This window comes from Microcebus murinus, chromosome 11 (assembly GCF_040939455.1).
Source record: "Microcebus murinus isolate Inina chromosome 11, M.murinus_Inina_mat1.0, whole genome shotgun sequence".
In the NCBI taxonomy this organism is placed as follows: Eukaryota; Metazoa; Chordata; class Mammalia; order Primates; family Cheirogaleidae; genus Microcebus; species Microcebus murinus.
In genome coordinates this window covers 28,054,358-28,069,327 of record NC_134114.1, presented here as the reverse complement: position 1 = coordinate 28,069,327, position 14,970 = coordinate 28,054,358, and the positions used below count along the sequence as shown (strand labels likewise).

Below are 14,970 nucleotides of genomic sequence, written 5' to 3'. Positions count from 1 at the left end.
CTACTGCTTTTGATATAAACATATTAAAATATAGTAACAGTTGCAGTTGACACTTATTGAGAAGTTACAATGTGCTAGACACCCATTTAATCCTTTCAATGACCCTTTGAGGTAGGTATAAAAATGGTATATAAGGACTAATGTACACTAATCAAGGATTAGTATACATTATGAAATCATAATAAGGTTTCTAACTATTTCTCCAGTAATGGCAACAAAAAGACTTATTACCTACCATTATATTACAAATGAAAAAAATTTGTAAACACACTCATACACTTGCACAAGGAAGAGCATACACTAAGATTAAAGAACACTCCTTAAAACTAAATAAATTTATATCTATCTTTATTATTCTTATATCAAAGCTATGGATTGACAACGTGTAACATTAATTTTGAATTACTGAAAGTGAAATTCTATTGGCAATGCTAATGAATGTAATTAGTAAATTACGGTAACAAGTTCAAATTACTGAAATGTAAAATTTTCCCTATTGCTTATGAAAAAATTCATAGTAGTCCCCACTTATCCACAGGGGATACATTCCAAGATTCCCACCAGATGCCCCAAATCGTGGACAGTACTGAATCCTATATGTACTATATTTTCTCTTATACATACACACCCCTAAGATAAAGTTTAATGTATTAATAAGGCACAGGAAGAGATCAACAACCAACAATAAAATAGAACAATTATAACAATATACTGTAATGGTAGGCTGAGGCAGGAGGATCGCTTGAGGTCAGGAGTTTTAGACCAGCCTGAGCAAGAGTGAGACCCCATCTCTACTAAAAATAGAGAAAATTAGCCAGACAACTAAAAATAAAAACAAAAAAAATCAGATGGGTGTGGTGGTGAGCACCTGTATTCCCAGCTACCTGGGAGGCTGAAACAGGAGGATCACTTGAGCCCAAGAGTCTGAGGTTGCTGTGAGCTAGGCTTACACCACGGGACTCACTCTAGCCCCAGCAACAGAGCAAGACTCTGTCTCAAAAATAAATAAATAAATAAATAAACAAAACTTAATAAACACTATGTGAATGTGGTGTCTCTCTCTCTCTCTCTCAAAATATCTTACTGTACTGTACTTACCTTTTTTTTATTTGTGGTTGACTTCAGGTAACTGAAACCATGGAAAATGAAACCTGGGATAAAGGAGGACTACTGTACAGCTTAACAATATTAAGGATAAAATTAACAATATGGATCTTAAACTTACATGATTTAACAAAGTGGAGAGCTTTGAACCATCCTGAATATTCTTTTCCAAGATATTTAGGACTTTCACAGTTTTGTCAGTTGAAAGCTAAAATGGCAACATAAATTCTTTTATTAATCATTGGTAAGAGTTATAAATTATTCAAAGAAACACTCTGTACAATTATTCCCTTTGAACTATGGAAGAGGTAACATCACCATCCCCTGAAAGAGTGGGAAAAGAAAACTTTCCCACTTAGAACTTCTATTCAAATCTGAATTACATAAAGAATTAATCACTTGTTTCTGAAAGACAAATAAGGAAACACAAAATAGGCTCATATGCATGTTATTAGCTGTACTCTTACCATATATCTAAATAAGACTGAGTTTATTCTGATACCTGGTCCTGTGCTCTTGTGGCAGTGACACTGAACATGCATACGAACACACACACAGGAAAGACTTCATTTGTTGATTTAATTATCACATGGCTTTCACACTACTTTGTTACTCAGTAGTTCCTTAAAATCTAAAATAGCATTTTGAATAACAGAAGCATAAAATTTTGAATAAAAGTTATGAATGTGAGATAGCATTGCTCTATTTAGTAGTAATCTATGATTATTTTTAAATGTCTCCTATTTCATATCTTACAAAGGATGCTTTCTGTTTAAAAATTTAGTAGTCCATTTGAAGGTTCTGTCAGGATGTAACCACTACTTATTATCTCTTGATTCAATAGTTCTTTTAGACTCCTAGCATGCAGTTAGGACACTCAATCAAATCAGTCAGAAGAGCCAAACAGGAGATCAAGAGAGTAATTGACATTAAGTCCAATTTCATTACTCAGGCTGGATAGAAGCCAGTTTCCCCAAAGACTACTTGAAATCATTTCAGAACAGATTAAAATAACTTGCTGAGACTTTTGACAAAACTCTCACACTGTGAAAATACTCAGCAAATTTGCCTTTTTAAATAGTTAGAAATATTAGCTACATATAATTATGGAACTTATAAATACCTAAGATTAGCACTGGCATCTCAGAAAAATGTTGATATATAGATTAGCACTGGCATCTCAGAAAAATGTTGATATATTCCCATACAGAAATCAATACATTCCTAATTGTACATTATAATATCAATGTGAATTAAAAGCACATTAATTCTTGGTTTACTATGAGATATGTCTGGCTTTAAAAATCATTTGCATGGCAAATTCATTACTTGGAATATAGGCAATATTTAAACAAATAAAAAATGAATAACTGATTATATTTTAAGTTTGTAAAAACACCAAAATATTTTCTAGGCTACTTTAAAATTGTAAAATTGAAAAAAACTAAATAAACAGGATTAAATGGTTTGGAATTAATATCACAGATAAACATAATCTTTAATTAATTTTTATTATTCTCAAAGAACAAATCATTATCTCTACATTATAGACCAGGAAACTTAAGACTCGGAATAGATGATTCTATACAAGAGGGACTCTACTTTAAAAAGGAGAAGGGAATTGTCTTGAAATTGCATTTGCACAGCAACCATGCAGTAGTTCAGGAGGTGAGTGGCAGCTGATAAAGATTATGGGAAGCTACCTCTTGAGGCTGCCACTATTGTCTGAAGTTATCAATGAAAGCTATTCTGCTATTCCATTAGTGCAATGAGACTACGTCTTAGTAACAGGGAGCTCATAGGAAAGACAACTTATAAACGCTATCATAAAGCCTACACCAACTGAGGCCATGCATTTATTAACAATTAATTTAAAAACTGCAACATTTTACACCATCGGTAATGTGTTGAAATTATACCTTTACCTTTTTCACGACCCTAAACGACTAAAACAAATGTCAAAGAAAAATTTAATGTATTTCTGCACTTAAATCTAAATATTTGAGAAAACGAAAAAGAAAACTGAAAAAAATCAAGGCCTATGTCTCTTCCAAAGCAGTAATATACTCTCTTTAGAATAATTTGCAGAATATTTTTTATTCAACTTTTTTTAAAAAGAAGACATAATTCATTTAGACTCTCTGAAGGCAACCATGAATTTTTTCATAATTTTTTACTTCATAATTCACCCTGAAAACCTTAAACTAATTTAAATGTTAGCTATTAAGTAAATTTATAAATTTTACTTAAATGAGATACCTTATCCATTATACCCATTGCTTTAATTTTAGCAGATTCACTGCCAAGTTCATTAAGCTGATGTTTTCCTAAGAGCAGTTCCTGAGGGATTTCATCATCATCACCTGAAAAACCAAACAAACATAAACACAGTTTAGATAAACAAAATAGCTCAAAATGGTAAGCTTAATTTTTTAATAAAATTGTTGGACACAAAAACAGATGTAAACAAACTAAATAAATAACAACTTAAAAGGCCTCTGTAAACCTCAAATAAACCCTGAAAGAAAGAAGACAGGAATTAAAATTAGATTTCTGACTAAGATGGGAAGACGAGATAGATATCTTGTCTTTACCACTTTGGATACACTGTTGACCCTTCTCAACCATGCTTTCTGCCTCAGGATGCTGATCTATATGGACTACATCAACAGTCTCCCAATGCCCTCTGGCATCTGTTTGGGTTCAGCCAGTAGGGTGCCCTGTCAGAAGATCAAAGAGAAGGAGAGTGAGGTCAGGGTATTTTTATCCCTGACTCTTTCTTTACAAGGTCTCCTCAGGCTGGCTCTGTCCTCTGACCAAAAGGTACTGTTTCTTTCAAGGCTCTACAACATTTTTTCCTACTGAGTGAGTTCTGGTGTCTTCTCTTTACCCATATTCTTTTGGATATAGGGGTGGTAACAGCTTCATGGCTGTTAACCCTGAGTTCTGGCACTATTTTGCCCCTATCATTGTAATAGTCTCTTTGTAAATAACTCCTCCTCAAATTATCCTAATTTGTTAGTGCCATCTGCCTTCCTTTTAGGACCCTAAATGATACAGAAGACAATTTCTCAGCACAGAATTGGAAAGTTTTTAAAAAGATGAAACTGATACTCTAAATAATCAGGAAACACAGTGATATTCAGGCAAGTAATTCACACAAAACATGCTTTCAAAATAAAGAGCGATATACTCTTTAAGGCATTCTCAAATAAATGGCCTTTTATCAAAATTAATGTATGCCATCCATATAACTTTTGTATAAATTAGACATTAGTGATTTTACCAGCTGAAGTTGGCAAAAGATTGTTTAGAGTAGCTCTATACATCATAAGTAGTGTTTTTATAAACATAATATTTTTATATTTATAGATATAATCTTGATATATTATTGTAATGTATGAATATAACATTAATCCTTCTATATTCTAATTGGTTTATTATTTTGTTTTCTATATTAGAGTCTGTATTCCCTAAAGCCAGGGGCTAGGGTCTTATTTTTGTACTTCTAGTATTTAAGATACTACTCACACATAGTAAGTATTCAACAAATATTAGCCACCAGAATAAATGAACAGATGAATGGATTCCTATTTCTGTATCTTTGCTCCTATTAGTACCTTCATTACAGGATCTATTCAAGCTTCACCCGCATAAAGACTTCCTTAATTACTCTAACCTACAGTGAGAGCTGTACTCAGGATTCTTAAGACACTATCAACACTTAACTAATTTAGTACTTGATTTTTCTACTGAAGTTTTTAGTTTCTTGATAACATGGAGTAGATAAGACTCTGAAACGAGACTTTAAGTTTCTTGATACCACAGATCATGCCTCTGTATCCACTAAAGCAGCGGTCCCCAACCTTTTTGGCACCAGGAACTGGTTTCATGAAAGATGATTTTTCCACAGACCAGGAGTAGGGGTTGGGGGGCATTTTCAGGATGATTGTAGTGCACTATATTCACGGTAGAGTCAAACCTCTCTGCTAACGATAATCTGTATTTGCAGCTGCTCCCCAGCACTAGCATCACTGCCTCAGATCACCAGGCATTAGATTCTCATAAGGAGTGCGCAACCTAGATCCCTCACATGCCCAGTTTACAGTAGGGTCTGTGTGTTTATGAGAATCTAATGTTGCTGCTGCTCTAATGGCAAGTAGCGCATATGCAGTGATGTGAACAATGGGAAGCGGCAATCAATACAGACGAAGCTTCACTTGCTCACCCCGCTCACCTCCTGCTGTGTGGTCTGGTTCCTAGGCCACCAACTGGTACCAATCCATGGCCCAGGGGTTGGGGACCGCAGCTCTAGAGTAACTAGCAGAAAGCTAGACTCATAAAGTATCGGTAAACAAATACATTTTAAATTGATTTTACCAAATGCAGTAAAATCCATATCTTCCAAATTATCCAAAATATTCTCAATTGAGGCTGTGAATCTCTTAAAAGTTGAAGAGTCCATCATTTCTGCAAGAGGAGAAAAAACAATTTATTATGTTCACATTCCAAGTAGACAAGTAAAGCTGAAGACTATGAATAAAGACAAATTAAATAAACTAAAATGTTACCCTCAGGTGTTAGTTTTGGTTCATAAGCTTTCCTTTTCTTCTGTTTTTCTTTTTTCTTCATTTTTCTAGCAACTAAAATGAACAAAAAGAAATACTGATATGCAGGAATGACAACTTAAAATACCACCATTTTTGTTTTTCATTTCTTCCTGAACATTAATTAAATACTTAAAAATAATCACTGCAAATCCAAACTAAAGATATAATTTTGTTGATTAAAAATAAGTTTTTAATTAACTCATAAAAGGATATAAGATATTTTTCAAAGTTAAAGCCCTAAATTTAAATTGGTTTATGTAAGAAATCTGTTGACACTGATAAATTACCCTCACTAAGGCTGGGAGGAGGAGAATAATCTTCCATGTCAGAATCTGATGGACTTCGGTTTCGATAACGACCACCACCACCTGAACTCCTTCTTCCTTCATGAGAGTGGCCACTTCTCCTATGATCCCCAGAGCTTCTTCTGTCACGCTCTTCATATTCCCAAGCTTTATCATCATCTTTTTTATGTCGTTTCCTAGAGGCTAGAAGCAAATCCCCATGACAAATAATTTACCTCATTTAAAAAGACTATTAAAATGTACTTTACAATGAATGACATGGGGAAAAATATCTTTATTCCATGGGTCTAGAAAATTATGAGCGATTTTGTCTATCCAGAAGTTTAAATTATGGTATGGAAAGAGTATCACTGATTTTAGCATGATTTATCTAGATTTAAAGATTTTTACATGAACGTATTAGTTTGCTAATAAATACAGATAGAAAGGTTCTTGGAATTAAACTGTGGTGCTCATTTTAATAAAAGGTATTCAGCAAGTCAGTAAAGGTTATATCTAAACCTCAAGATTAATTAAGGCTTGTAAAACAAACTTTATTTAGGATTTGGATGAAAAACAGAACCACCTTAAAGCATTTAGATTACTGATTGGTAGCAGGGTTTGGAGGAAAAGTCACCTTTTGAGAAAGTGTTACAGAATAGGGGTAACAATGTATACCATCAATTAATAGCTAAGTTAAACCAATAATTAGCAATAAATACCATAAACCCTGACAACCTAACATTACAAGCCTACAGAGACAGAATAAACCTGTATAGTTGTAAATACTCACATATTGAATTCAGTTCTCCAAAAACAGGCTTGTGCTTAAACCCAAGAAGAAAAGCTTCTAAGTTTCCACACACTACATAAGCATGTTTACATGTTACCTTCAATCTTTTCCCCATCCTTCCAGAGGTCTAAGCATTCTGCTAAAATCATCAGTACTGACAGGAGCCTCTAGGCAGACCTGGCAAACAGATTTCATCTGACACATCAACTATGATCAACTGGTAATAGCTGCCTAGAGCATTATGTTGAAAATAATTCTGAGCCCCAAGAAAGCATCATAGTTCATCAAGAAAGACTGATTAGAAAATGTCTGCAATGAGAGCTGAAGGGCAATGTAAGTGACAAATATTTACCATACCTGCTCTAGGGTGTAGGCACCACCAAGTTAAAACTAGGGTACAGAACTGATGTGTTGTACCTTAAAATCATATACTGGTTGTTGTAGTGACCACTTGTTGCTGACAATGATAAATTTTCTAGTCTGTCTGGCCTTTTAATGACTACCTTCTTTTCTGAATCCCTAACTATGATACATACAAAAATACTCAAGATAAATGTCTTACTGACATTTATCTCTACTTGGGTGAGATTTACCTCTACTTGGGTGAGATTTAAGGATACCAACCTCTGGCCCATGCACTCTATTCTACACTTGTGTTGTTGTCCTCGTGTGGCTAATAAATGTCTATACCCTGGCTAATCTTACCCTTACGTGCTGCCCTATCTATCCATTCTTTTTCAAAAATCTAGTTGGATACTAGTTCTGGACCCTTCTATCCAATCTATGGACAACACAGCGGGAAAAGGTCATTTTGTTTACTCTTCTTTGTGGTCACAGCTTTGGCACAGTAAGACAATTCATACAAAGGACATATATAAATGGATATATTTAAATCTTCAATGATTTTCTTCATAATTTGGCATAAACTTGGTTATGAGGTATGTGAGGAGAGGTGAACTTTTCCCCGTTAATGATTAGGGTACGTCCTAGTACATTAGACTTGTCTCATGTACTAACATAAGTAGAGGGTGTGTGTGTGTGTGTGTGTGTGTGTGTGTGTATCTGTGTCACAGAGAAACACGTCATTTTTGTATAGTATTCACTAAATGTTTTTTTCACAAATATCGATATGCCTACCAAATACGAGGGATAACAGCTAATAAGCAAACTAGTTCACAAAGTAGTATTTTACAACCTCAAATGTGACCTACTTTAGTATTTTTGCATTTTAATTAATTTCCTAAGAAATCCATTTCAAGCATTTATCCTGAGTAGAAAATGCTTGAAAAATCTTAATAGTTGTTCACAATTACATAGAATATACTGTATTGGTGGTAATCGTCCATCAGCCTTGGAGATTTTTATTTCACATTTACCAAACTTTAGGCAATTTGAATAAAAATGGGGTGGCAAATTACAATAACCACCCAACCTCTATGACACGTTATGTGTTGCAAAGAGGTTATTAGGATCCCAATTTTTTTGTGGCTAACTTGTTCTTTCTCCATTTCCCTTATTATCCTAAAGATGCAGTAAGGGAAGAAACTCAATAGAGAGGTATGTGAAATATGACTTGGGTGTTCTCTACCCTCCCTTCCCAAATTTCACCTATATCTCTCTTTAGCTTCCTATGTGCCTCCTTCTTCATCCTCTCCAGGCACCCAGTGACCTTATATTGTGCTATGGCCATCCAAATCTGTGTGGCCCAACTTTCAAAGTTACCCTTCTGCCCTTTCTCCTATCCTTCAATAAAACTATTTCCTTGGTTTTAGATTTTAGGAAACCAATTTGATTAAACTCTGCAGTAAAACAGTTTCAGAAAGTCTATCTTCAGTTTCAGAAAGTCTATCTTTCTCAAAGAATCATAATGTTTCCAACTCATGCTCTCATCATACTTTTACATCTTGTACTGCTCTACATTTTTTCTACATTGTTTTTGCTGTGATATGACAATTTGGTTGTTTGTCAACTACCAACTGGGCTTCTTTCACCACTCAAATCAGTGGCCCCAATGTCTACTTTTCTATAGCTACTCATATAGAAATAATCCTAGTAGTATCCCAGGGTGGTTTAAAAAAGAAAAAAGAAAAAGGAAAGAAAAAAACACAGAAAAACAGGAAGCTACTCTGATATTTCTTTAAAAACCTTCCAGAGAAACTTTCTATTTTCTCCAAGAGCCTCTCTTAAAGTTCAGGTTCTCTAAATAAGTAACACTAGCTTTCAATATACTTGGGCATAGCTATTACAGGATCCATGACTTTAAGATGAAGCTATGTGCTCCCATAAGATGAGACAATATCTCTTTTAATAGAAAGCAAGCTAAAGAACAGTGGCTACACTGATGACAAACTATTCTCCACTATTTTATACTTGGTGGACATTTCTGATTATGTTATCCTTTCTACCTAACTGTGAGGTAGCTTCAGAAGTTTCATCAACTTAGCAATGCAGGAAGCCACCATCAATCAACTGGATTTGAAGTGTTATTTGAAATCAAACTCCAATTAAGGGACTCCTCTTTCTCAGCTGTTCTAGAAATGGGTGATCTATTAGGGGGAGAGACACAGAGTAGTGAGGCATGTATATAAAAAGGAATAAGTTTCTGAGCCACCATGTTTCCTTTCTCCTCTCACTTTCCAGAGCTAACCATGTCCCCATATGACCAAAATGTTTGATTATAATAAAAAAATTAACTTTAGCCATTTTAATATACTGCATGTAAATACATCTCATGATAATACAAATTATAACACTTATACATATAATTAAATGTCAATTAACTTTGTTGTATATTTTATTTCAGTTTTAAAACCTTGTTCAGATCTGTTCAGTTTTCATAATCTACCGCTCATCGCTCAAGAGCTCACAATTTTAAAAAGATCAAAGTAAATGAACATTGACTTTGGAGGAGGTGAAGGGCTTCCATCAGCAATATACATTTAAAAATGGCAGCATGCATCTGTCCTTCCTGCCCTTGCTTGTCACACCTCAATCTATGGACACTAGGTGGAAAAGGTAGAACACACTGGTGGTCTTCCCACTTCTTTTGGTCATTATGTCTAAGTCAGTTGGCACACAAGTGAAGATCTCCCATAGTCTGTTTCCACTGAATGCCGTTTAAGTCAAACAAGGTTGCTGACCCCTCTTGGCTAGGCTCAATTCTCTTGCTCCAGAAGAAGGAAGATAGGGATAAAAGAGAAGAACTTTTTCAGTGGACCAGTAGGAAGACAGGCGAGGTATAGCAAGTCTAGTGCAAAGACAGGTGATCACAGTGTTGTAGAGAGGTAGCTGTGTAGTGAAGAAGCCAGCTCTGGAAAACAGTGAAACAAGGGAGGAATTCCAGGACATAGCTGGGCAAAAAGGAGAAGCCAGGTCCAAACCACACAGATAATCTGCAATGTGGCTAATCCACTCATAATTTAGTGATAGTATGGTTTTAAATATTTCTTCATCTGGCTATCTCCTACGTGTCCTTCAAGACTCAAGTGTCACCTCTTCCAGTAAGCACTCTCTGAACCCCCATTCTGATTTTGATGCCAATCCAATGTGTTCCCATAGCACCCTGGATTGACTGTTAATCATAGTACCTTTCTCACTGTACTATAATTGTTTATTTACATACTTCCCCCATTAGACTGAAGGCTCTTTGAAGACAGGGGCCACGTCTTATTTGTATTTTTATTCTTAGTGCCTAGCATATAGTAGGAGCTCAATAAATGTTTGCTAAATGCATACAGAAACACACTTGTGTTTTTAAACACTAATTACAGCTCATTTAAAATTTTTTTCTTGGTGCCAACTGATCTCAACTTTCACACATTTTTAAAGTAAAAAGAAAAAAACTTGCTATACTATATTAAGAATTAAGGTCACTGTGCTCTTGCTAACCTCCCAAATTATGAATGAGACAAATACATAAATCTGCTTTTAAATTCTAAAATAATAAAGTTATGTGATACTTACATTCAAAAGCTTCATCACTATCATTATCTTCATCTGAACTGATTTCAGCATATTTTGGCTTTTCATTAACTGTGCTACGCTTGCGTTTGTTCATTTTCACACGTTCACAAAGTGGCATGGTGGATTCAATTTCTGCCAGAAGTTCAGGGGGTAATTCTTTTAACACTGATTGATCTATACTACCTATTAATGAAAGGTAAGAAAAAAATTTAAATCTGAAGATAAAAGGATAATTTTAACTAAATTAGCACAGCAAAAACAAGTATTTATGTTTTCTAAGTCATATTTTTACTTTAACAAAACACTATTATGTTACTACTGTAATACTCAACCCTAAACTGATAATACAGTTTATATATATGTGTGTGTGTATGTATACACATATGTGTACATATATGGTTATGTAACAACTTTAAAAATATGACACATATTACCATAATAATGAAGGGTAGTTATAACATCAATTTTTTTATATAATGCCTTCATTTGTCTGACATTAGCAAGTGGGTTTGTGGTTAGAAGTACATCTCACATTCTTGGTAGTACCCAAATTTGTTTTGTACAGGTTTGGAGTAGACCTGTAGGGTTTGAAACTAATCTTACTCCTCAGTATAAATGAGAAGAGTTGGAGGACACTTACCACCCCTCCTTCTCTCCCTCTATGATCTTGGCAGTTGTGTATGGTGGCTGGGATAAGAGCTTTTTATATATGCTTTTACCTATCATCACTATCTATTTGAGAAGCACGGTGATGCCTTTAGCATTCTGGAGCATTTCTTCAAACAGACAAACCAATATACACATTTAACTGAAGACAATAGAAACTTGTAAGGTAGGATATACAGACCACAAATATTTTAACATATAAATGTCTATAACTGAAAATAGTAAATTCAAATGTTATGAAATAATTTAATATCTTTGCATAAAAGAGTAAAGACAGGATAAAAATCTATCAACATATTACAATAAGAGTCATTAACATCATACTACCTAATCCTACACACATACACACAAATATATACAGTTTCTATGAAGAAATAAATTGTTAATAACTATCTTCTTGACAGTTCAAAAATAAATTAGAAGTATCAAAAACTATTTATTCAAGAAAATGTGTCCCTGATGACTAACAAGAATGACAATTACTTTACTTACCAATGTAAATCTTTGAGAGAGAATAAAAATGATGTCTTACCTGATAAATTTTATGAGTTAGGACAAAGAGTACCCCAGTGTTTATAGCAGGTAACATTAGTAACTTATAATCAACATTAATGCTATCTTTTATAACATTCAAATGATAATACTTATGTAAAGAATAAAAATAAATCATGACAAAAAGAAATAGATATCAATTAAGACATATTTCAAAGCCTCAAGAATATATAGTTAAATAAATAAAGATACAGAATATAAAGTATTAATCTTAATGAAAGAATAATTCTTTTTTATTCTGCTGAAGCTTTTATTGAAATTGTGAAGGAACTATTTCAGTGACTTTCAGCCTTCTGTTCTTGTAAGGATAGGCATAGCAACAATTTTACCCAACAAACATGCAATACTGGTGACTACTGGTAAGATTTCAAAGACTTCATTGCTGAGAATCCTGACTCACTAACATTGAGTTTAACTTAGATCCGTATAATTTTCAAATCATGTAACTTCTCTTTGTATTGGCTTTCTTAACTAAATTTTATCACTGAGTGCCATTTTTTAGAATATTGGCAGAGGTAAATAAATTCTGGCTTTGCATCATCACTATCTTCAGCCCTAAGTTGAACACATGCTGCATATTTCACTTAAGAGTCTTTTTTTTTTTTGAGACAGAGTATCACTATCAGTATCAGTATCTTCAGCCCCAAGCTGAACACATGTTGCATTTCACTTAAGAGTCTTTTTTTTTTTTTTTTTCTGAAACAGAGTATCACTCTGTTGCTAGGGCTAGAGTGTCCTGGCATCAGCCTAGCTCACTGCAACCTCAAACTCCTGGGCTCAAGCAATCCTTCTGCCTCAGCCTCCCGAATAGCCGGGACAACAGGCATGCGCCACCATGCCAGGGTAATTTTTTATATATATTTTTTGTTGTCCAGATAATTTCTTTCTATTTTTAGTAGAGAAGGGGTCTGGCTCTTGCTGAGGCTGGTCTCGAACTCCTGAGTTCAAACGATCCTCCCACCTCGGCCTCCCAGAATGCTAGGAAACAGGCGTGAGCCACTACACCTGGCCCATTTAAAAGTTATTAATGCTTGGAACATCTCTAACTAAATATGTGGTTTTTAATGGAAGATCATGTTTTCTAGTATACACCTTCCCTTTTCCAGATGACCTATATATTAAGTATGTTTATACAGATGGTCAATAAATGCTTCCTGAGTACCTAACTCTACGGTTCACAACTTATGTTCATTTACTAATGTACTTACTGTATAGCTCCTGCATTGCTATATTTTACAGACAAATGAAGACAATTCCAAAATCTTTAAAAATGAGAATTATTTCTTGTAACACTTGAAACATTGCAGTCTTTTGGGGTTTAAAAATATGGACAACCCATAGAATTTGGCCAATTCAGCCCACCATGGGATTTTTTAAAAAGCAGATTTACCTAACTGATTGTTCTGCTTAGATTGAATTCACATCACAAAGACATATTGACTTGATACTAATAACCCAGAATTAATATTATCCTGCAGATAAATATAGACTGGGAAACAGAGCGAGACCCTGTCTCAAAACAAACAAAAAAACCAAACAAATACAAAAGATAGTCAAAGGTTTACATATATACTGGTACTTGTACCTTTCTGTAATGTTATACCCCCAGAGCAAGGACTCTACTCTCTTCTTTCTCTTTCTTTTTATAAAAATTCCTTACAATAACCAAACATGGACAACCTGTGTCTTTTATCTGATAAAGCAGGTACCATTTACTCAGAGTAGTTTATCTTCTCTTATTACCTTCATCAATGAAAATACTACCAAATTTAAGAGCTCTAGTATTTTCTAGATCATTTAAACCTCTGTACAACTTTCAAAGTTAAAGCACTATAATTCAAAGACTAAATGTTTTATTTCTGAAGATGACCCAATTTTTAAAAATCCAGCAATGGTTAATGTCTCTCAATATACTGTGCCTCCAAAAGTGAACCCTGTTTCATTTTGGGAACAGAATTGTCCATTCCACAGGTTTATGCATTTTCTGAATTAATCACATCTTTCTTCCTTTTTATGAAATACTTTATAAACTGGATCAGCCAAGTCCTTTGATTACAAAGGATAAGAAATGAAATGCTCAACTTTCCCATACTTGGGCTCAGGATCTTTAATACGTTATCAAAGATCCAAACAACTCAGTTCCAGTAGAATAAAATCATTTTATATGAGTACAATTATCCATATAACTTATCTGATCACATTCTTTTCCCTAAATTAGGAAATAATCCATTGAATACAAAGATAATGTCTTGCTTTTTCTTAATATATGATGATGTAATTCAGGGACTGATCATTTTAGGGATTATTGTTGTTTGCCAAGTCATTTGTTCTTAAAAACTTCTTAAAATCTGAAGTTTTGGCTAGTGCTTTATGATTACCTTTCTTTTTTTTTTTTTTTTTTTGAGACAGAGTCTCGCTTTGTTGCCCAGGCTAGAGTGAGTGCCGTGGCGTCAGCCTAGCTCACAGCAACCTCAAACTCCTGGGCTCGAGTGATCCTTCTGCCTCAGCCTCCCGGGTAGCTGGGACTACAGGCATGCGCCACCATGCCCGGCTAATTTTTTATATATATATCAGTTGGCCAATTAATTTCTTTCTATTTATAGTAGAGACGGGGTCTCGCTCTTGCTCAGGCTGGTTTCGAACTCCTGACCTTGAGCAATCCGCCCGCCTCGGCCTCCCAAGAGCTAGGATTACAGGCGTGAGCCACAGCGCCCGGCCATGATTACCTTTCTCATTTCATTTCTTTTGTCCCAACTACTTTATTCCTTAAATCAGGTGTCTGAATTACCATAACATTTTAAGTTAATGGCTTGACAGAACACCATTTAATCACACATGTATTTCATTAAATACAGTCTACCTCTACATTCTGGCTTTAATAAGGCTAAGGAATACATTTACTCATAGATATGATACATTCTAGCAATCTCAGATTTCTAGTATAAATCCCTTGTGCTAGCATATTTTCCAGATAATTAAAACCAGAAGTCATCAAAAG

The 14,970-nt window shown here is 34.5% G+C and overlaps 1 protein-coding gene across 3 annotated transcripts in view; it reads right to left on the bottom strand.

Moving 5' to 3' along the window:
• Window positions 1–14,970, bottom strand: part of NIPBL (NIPBL cohesin loading factor) — a 190,976-nt gene that overhangs the window by 53,736 nt on the left and 122,270 nt on the right. For all 3 annotated transcript variants that reach the window (XM_012736444.2, XM_012736443.2, XM_012736446.3), the window contains 6 exons: window positions 10,755–10,937; window positions 6,002–6,202; window positions 5,676–5,747; window positions 5,485–5,574; window positions 3,364–3,467; window positions 1,226–1,312 (listed from right to left, as the gene is read on the bottom strand). In XM_012736444.2, the coding sequence (XP_012591898.1) occupies window positions 1,226–1,312; window positions 3,364–3,467; window positions 5,485–5,574; window positions 5,676–5,747; window positions 6,002–6,202; window positions 10,755–10,937 (737 nt within the window). The remainder of the gene's footprint in view (window positions 1–1,225; window positions 1,313–3,363; window positions 3,468–5,484; window positions 5,575–5,675; window positions 5,748–6,001; window positions 6,203–10,754; window positions 10,938–14,970) is intronic.